Source organism: Canis lupus, chromosome 24 (assembly GCF_011100685.1).
Source record: "Canis lupus familiaris isolate Mischka breed German Shepherd chromosome 24, alternate assembly UU_Cfam_GSD_1.0, whole genome shotgun sequence".
Taxonomy (NCBI): domain Eukaryota; kingdom Metazoa; phylum Chordata; class Mammalia; order Carnivora; family Canidae; genus Canis; species Canis lupus.
The window spans coordinates 29,341,036-29,347,480 of record NC_049245.1 but is presented as its reverse complement, the minus strand read 5'-3'; the positions used below and the strand labels follow the sequence as shown (position 1 = coordinate 29,347,480).

The following is a 6,445-nucleotide window of genomic DNA, read 5'->3' as shown; positions in this document are numbered from 1 at the left end:
CGCCAGTCAGCTGACGCGGGGGGCGGAGGAGCTGTCAGGCGCGCCCCGCCCTGCGCCGCCGGCCGCGGGGGCCGAGCAGCCATTGGCCGGCGCGCTGGGCCGCCCGGGCCCCCGCGCCCCGGTGACATCAGGAAGGCGATAAAAGGCGGCGGCGGCGCCGGATCGAGCACAGCTGCACCGCCGGGCTGCGAGCGGCTGCGACCGAGGGAGCCCGAGAGAGCAGGGGAGCCAGAGAGCGAGCGGCGGGCGCTCGGCCGGCGCCTCCCCTCCGCCCCGCCGCGCGCCCCGCTCGCTTCTCCGCCCCTCCCGGCGCGGCCCGGCCCGGCCCGGCCCGGCCCCGGCGCGGCCCCGGCGCGGCCCCGGCCCCGGCCCGAGCTCCGGGGCGGCGCAGGCAGCCTCGGGACTCTCCGGCGCGCCGCCGCGTCCCCAGACAAAGGCTTGGCCGGCGGCCCCGGCCCGCTGCGCCCTCGGCTCCTCGGCTCCCCGCCTCCCCGCCTCCCGGGCTCGCCGCTCTCCGCCCCCGCTCTCGGCTCGGCGCGCCCCGGCCGGCCGCAAAGTTTCCCGGGCGGCAGCGGCGGCTGCGCCTCGCGTCCGCGATGGCCGCGGAGCTGAGCATGGGGCCCGAGCTGCCCACCAGCCCGCTGGCCATGGAGTACGTCAACGACTTCGACCTGCTCAAGTTCGACGTGAAGAAGGAGCCGCTGGGGCGCGCGGAGCGGCCGGGCCGGCCCTGCACGCGCCTGCAGCCCGCCGGCTCGGTGTCGTCCACCCCGCTCAGCACGCCGTGCAGCTCGGTGCCCTCGTCGCCCAGCTTCAGCCCCACCGAACAGAAGACTCACCTGGAGGACCTGTACTGGATGGCGAGCAACTACCAGCAGATGAACCCCGAGGCGCTCAACCTGACGCCCGAGGACGCGGTGGAGGCGCTCATCGGGTCGCACCCGGTGCCGCAGCCGCTGCAGAGCTTCGACGGCTTCCGCGGCGCGCACCACCACCACCACCACCACCACCCGCACCCGCACCACGCCTACCCGGGCGCCGGCGTGCCCCACGACGAGCTGGGTCCGCACGCGCACCCGCACCATCACCACCACCACCAAGCGTCGCCGCCGCCGTCCAGCGCCGCCAGCCCCGCGCAGCAGCTGCCCACCAGCCACCCGGGGCCCGGGCCGCACGCGGCCGCGGCGGCGACGGCGGCCGGCGGCGGCGGCAGCGTGGAGGACCGCTTCTCCGACGACCAGCTCGTGTCCATGTCCGTGCGCGAGCTGAACCGCCACCTGCGGGGCTTCACCAAGGACGAGGTGATCCGCCTGAAGCAGAAGCGGCGGACCCTGAAGAACCGGGGTTACGCCCAGTCGTGCAGGTATAAACGCGTCCAGCAGAAACACCACCTGGAGAACGAGAAGACGCAGCTCATTCAGCAGGTGGAGCAGCTTAAGCAGGAGGTGTCCCGGCTGGCCCGCGAAAGAGACGCCTACAAGGTCAAGTGCGAGAAACTCGCCAACTCCGGCTTCAGGGAGGCGGGCTCCACCAGCGACAGCCCCTCCTCTCCCGAGTTCTTTCTGTGAGTCGTCGCGGGTCCCGGCCCCCCCGCCCTTGCCCCGGCCCGGACTCCCCGTCCCGCGGTCCCGCGTCCCCAGCCCCGGACTCCCCCGGATCCTGTCCCCGCCTCGGCCCCGGCCTTGACCTGTGTGACTTGAGGGAGAGGGAGGGAGGAAGGGCGCGCGGGCCGCGGGCGACGGGCGGGCGCGCGGGCAGGCAGGGGACCTTGGCCAAGGCGAGAGCGGCGCGCGCCAGCGCCGCCTCCTAGACTCGAGCAGGGCCAGAGCCAGACGAGGGGGTGGGAAGTCCCGGAGCAACTTTTCTCCAGGCTGGAGGGCGGCGAGGCATAGTCCCGAGGAGTCGCCAAGGCCGTCGGGAGAGTCCTGGCTTCCCGAACTTTGCGCGCTAAGCCGAGGCCGCTGCCGCGCGCGGCCCCGGAGCGCAGCCCTGACCAGGAGGAGAGCAGCGAGGAGAGGAGAGGAGAGGAGAGGGACCCTGGCGTCCCGGCAGGCGCGAGGCGAGGCTGAGCGAAGGAAGGAAGGAAGGACAGACGGACCTGTCCGTCCAGGGTCCGGAGAACACTGGCTCTCAGCCCCGAGACGCGCGCGGGCCTCAGTTAGGACGTTCTGCGCGCAATTCTCATCAGTTTTATTGCCTGCTCGATTATATAGAAAAAAAAATACGAAAATCTGCATTAAAAATATTAATCCTGCATGCTGGACATGTATGGTAATAATTTCTATTTTGTACCATTTTCTTGTTTAACTTTAGCATGTTGTTGATCATGGATCATAACCCCCTTGTTTCTTTGAGTGAGAAGGGATGGCAGTTCAGAAACTCCGGCGGCTGCTTTGCCGGGTTTCAGTCCCGGCTGTCGGCTTGTAAATACCCGCCCCGCCAAACCGCTTAGAGAACATGGCAGCAAGCAGAGTGTCTTCGTTTGGGTTTATTATTATTATGGCATTATATTTTGTAAGTAAAAAAAAAAAAAGTTCTGGGCATTTTGCATCAGAAAACAACTTTGTCTTGGGGCACCCTTGGAAGTTGCATGTGTTCTCCCCTTTCCTGTCTCCATTCGGTCCCCCTGTCCCTTCCACTTGAGTTTTTCCATTTTGGTGGTGTTGAAAGAAAGAGGACTCTGGGGTCCCAGCTCCTGGGTACCAGGGCAGGGCAGCTGCGGACTTCCCGCACCCCAGAGCCAGCCAGGAATATCTTCACTCCCACCTCATCTTTTCGCTAAAATGGACACCCCTAACAAGAAGCGAAAGGAAAACAGATCTTATTTGCCTTTTTAATGCCATCCAAATCGCCCCCAGGATCCCTTCAGAAGCCTCCAGGCTCATGCTAATTGCTGTGGCTGCAGTGCTCTTCGGGTGAGCGGGCTTGGCCAGCCCTGACACTGCCCAGTGGTGACCTAAACTTGTGTTGAACCAACCGCCACACTCAGAAAGTACCTGGAAACCCAAACATTTGGCAAGGAATTTTGCAACTTTCAAGCGCGTCCTTTAGACCAACACGTTATGTGTGTTTCTTTCCCTGCTTTTTGAGATAGCAGGTGAGTTATATTGGTGGTGTTTCCCTCCTACCCCCCTTCAGTTGTATAGTAGTTATAGGGAAAATCTGGGTGTTTTTCTTTATTACTTTTTTTTTTTCCTGCAGGTCAGTAAAAGGATTTAAGTTGCACTGACAAAAATACCAAAATGAAAGCGTATTTTTTAGTTTCCATTTGAAATTGCTGGCGCTGCTGGCCGGATGCATTTTTTGAGTTTGTATTAGTTGATAAATTAACAGTAATAACAAGATTGTATGAACCGCATGGTGCTTGCAGTTTTAAATATTGTGGATATTCGTCCTGCATCAGAAACGAGCTTCGGTTTTTACGGATTCAACTGTGTTGAAATCAAATTTGCTGCAACAGAAATTTGTTTTTATTTCATGTAAAATAAGGGATCAATTTCAAACCCTGCTTATGATATGAAAATATTAAAACCTAGTCTATTGTAGTTTTATTCAGACTGGTTTCTGTTTTTTGGTTATTAAAATGGTTTCCTATTTTGCTTATTAAAACCATGGAAATGGTGTTTATTTAGAGGATTCTGCGTTCGCCTGACTTTGACTTTCTTCTCTTGCTTTTTTAAGAGTTGCATCAATTTGGGGACACTCTCACCCTCCCTGGCCAATGGAGAAACAGACCAAGTCTGGGCAAATCTCTCCCTTGCTTGTGAGTGTGTACGTACATGAGCCTCAAATGTGTTTCTGATTCTCACTCTAGGTAGAGACTCCCATTCAGGAGCTGGTTTGTGAGCTGAGGGGGGGGGCACACTTTTTTGGGGCTTTCAGACTTGGGGATGAGGACCAGCCTGCTAGCCTGCCGGCTCTGAGGTAGAGATTGGCTGATCCCAAGCAGCCAGGAGCCCCTTGATAGGGAAGCAGGGTCTTTTTTGGCCATCAAAAAAGACAGTTGGTCCTATCACTCTGGCCACTCCACCTGGGCTGGAAGGCTCTCGACTTTCTCTTGCCCAGTTCATCTTGCTGCCCAGAGCAAGGATGCCTGTCTGCCCTGAGTAGAGGCCTATGCCCCATCACCCAGGGCTTGCAGAAGCAAGTGGAATCCAGCACAGGTCTTGGGGCAGAAGGCCCTTCAGACAGGAAGCCCTTCCTCATGGACCTGTTTTTTGGGGGTGGTGTGCCCTGGGCACACATGCCTCTCAGGCCACTCAGATCTGGAACCCTCAGACCCACAGAAGAGCACTGCATGGCTGGACAGGGATTTCAGTGACCCTCCAGACTGGGGGCAAGAAGGGGCTTGGGGCATCATTTTGATACAGTGACTCTGACTGCAGACTGGGAGCTGGGCCCAATACCTTTCCTTTCCTTTTCCAGATTCTTAGAGTCAAGGTGTCCCGCCTAGGTTACGCCAAACCCCTCTCAGCCTTCTCCATATCCTGCCTATAATTTAGAGTTGGCTTCAGACATTCCTGAGAGTTGGAGTGGGATTCCCACCGTCCCTCACATCCCTCCCGGATCCAGAAGGCTTCTCTGCTCCTTTGGCAATGGATGGGTTCAAGGGGCATCTCTTCACCTCAGACGGAGTATCTGCAGTCCCAGGGACTCAGTCTTCCAGCCCTGGGGTTCTCTGGCCCAGAGTTCCTAACATGGAACTTCGGGACCTGAATGGGGAGATGTAAAAAACCCGGCTGCAGAGCCCCCAGCCGGGAACTAGAGTTAGAAAGAACCGAGAGAAAGAAGGGAAGGCTGAAACTAGCAGGGAATAGCTTTTGGCCCAGGATCGCTGGAATCCTGGGGGTGGTGGTTGGGGTCTGGTAGAGACAGACCAGGGAAAAGGCCTAAAAGTAAGGATGCAAATACTAGCAGCAGTGATTTACATTTAACAGTGCTTTGGTGTTGTTTAGTAGAAGTCAGGTTCTGGCTTGAATTAAATTCCAAGGCCCAGTTCATTTCACTAACCCAAAGATGTACCGGGCACAGAAGTCTTTGGCTGTGATCGGGGAGGAGGATGGTGGCTGAATTTGGCTGTGAAGTAGCTCTACCCGAGTGCAAGGGAGCAAGGGGATACGATTAGTTGGGTAGTTGTGTGTACAAGTGCACACGTACAAACTTGATAAGAACATGCCCACATGTACAAGTGTATCCCCTGTGGGGCGAAAGAAGGCTCGGCCAGGCTGAGCACCAGAAGAAGCCCCTGCTGCGTGGATCTGGAGACCAAGATCGCCTTGATTCCTTGTGGTGGAGGTTTGACTCCCTTTGGAATAATCCCGAGAGGACTGGCATCTCCCACTTCTAGAGTCTCCTGGCCTCTCTGCTAGAAACAGCCTCTGGTTGTAAACTCCAAGGCATTGGTTTCCCTTCTCCAGAGCACAGAAACACAGACACCAAGCCAGTGAGGCCAGCATCTAGAATGACACCGTGGGTCAGGCCGTTTCAGAGTGACCCATTGCATCTCTGAGAAGCTGACCACCACACCACGTAGTCCCAGTGACACACTGACACACAGACACCCAGACGCACAGACACCCCATCCAGCACCCACACGGGGTGCCCTTGCAGGCGCTCTCAATCCAGGCACCAACCCATTATTTGAGCGCCAGTCGGCCCGGGACGCACGCAGGGCAGAGCCGACAGCGCACGGGAGGAGGCCGGGACCTCCAGAGGCTCGGGGCGGGCAAGCCCTGGCCGCGTCTCAGCCCGCCGCCCGCCGTCCCGACCCGCCGCGACCGGCAGAGCCGGCGCCCGCGAGCTCAGGAGGAGCGCACGGGGTCCCGAGGCCGTCCGGCCCGCCCCTGCCCGCCCCGCGGCGCCGCGCAGCCCGCGGGCTCCTTTGCGGCCCCCCGCGGCCCGCGGGCCCCTGGCGATCCTCCGCGACCCGGGGGCAAGATCCCTCCAGCGCCGGGAGCCTCCCACGCCAGTGCGCATCCCCAGGGAACAGGCCTGCGCCCGCACCGGGGGACCCACGCCAGTGCGCATCCCCAGGGAACAGGCCTGCGCCCGCACTGGGGGACCCACGCCGGCTCTCTCTCTCTCTCTCTCTCTCTCTCTCTCATCTCTCACACACACACACACACACACACACACACACACACACACACGGCGACGCACGCGGGGCACACGCGGGCCCCGGGACGGTGGTTCGCTCCAGGCCGGTCCCGGCTGGAGGAGCGCCCCCCACCCTGCCCAACGCCGCCCTCGGGCCTTGCGACCCCCGCTTGGCTCGGTTGTGCGGGAGGCTGGGGATGGGCCGCCGCCAGGGGATGGCGAGGGGTCGGGGATGGCGCTGGGCGCGCCGACCCGGGAGCCCCGGTCCCGACCCGCGCCGCAGGGGTGGCGGCGTCCGCCCGGCTCCGCGGTCTCCCGCGTCCTCACTCTGGCCTTCCCCTTCCCCGCA

General features: G+C 60.7%; 1 protein-coding gene across 1 annotated transcript; it reads left to right on the top strand.

The window, feature by feature from the left end:
* The first annotated feature begins 518 nt into the window (after positions 1–518).
* MAFB (MAF bZIP transcription factor B) lies at positions 519–3,612 on the top strand. The gene has a single exon (XM_038571375.1). It carries the CDS (start codon positions 597–599, stop codon positions 1,566–1,568), a length of 972 nt encoding a protein of 323 aa, XP_038427303.1. The 5' UTR covers positions 519–596; the 3' UTR covers positions 1,569–3,612.
* Positions 3,613–6,445: the final 2,833 nt, after the last annotated feature.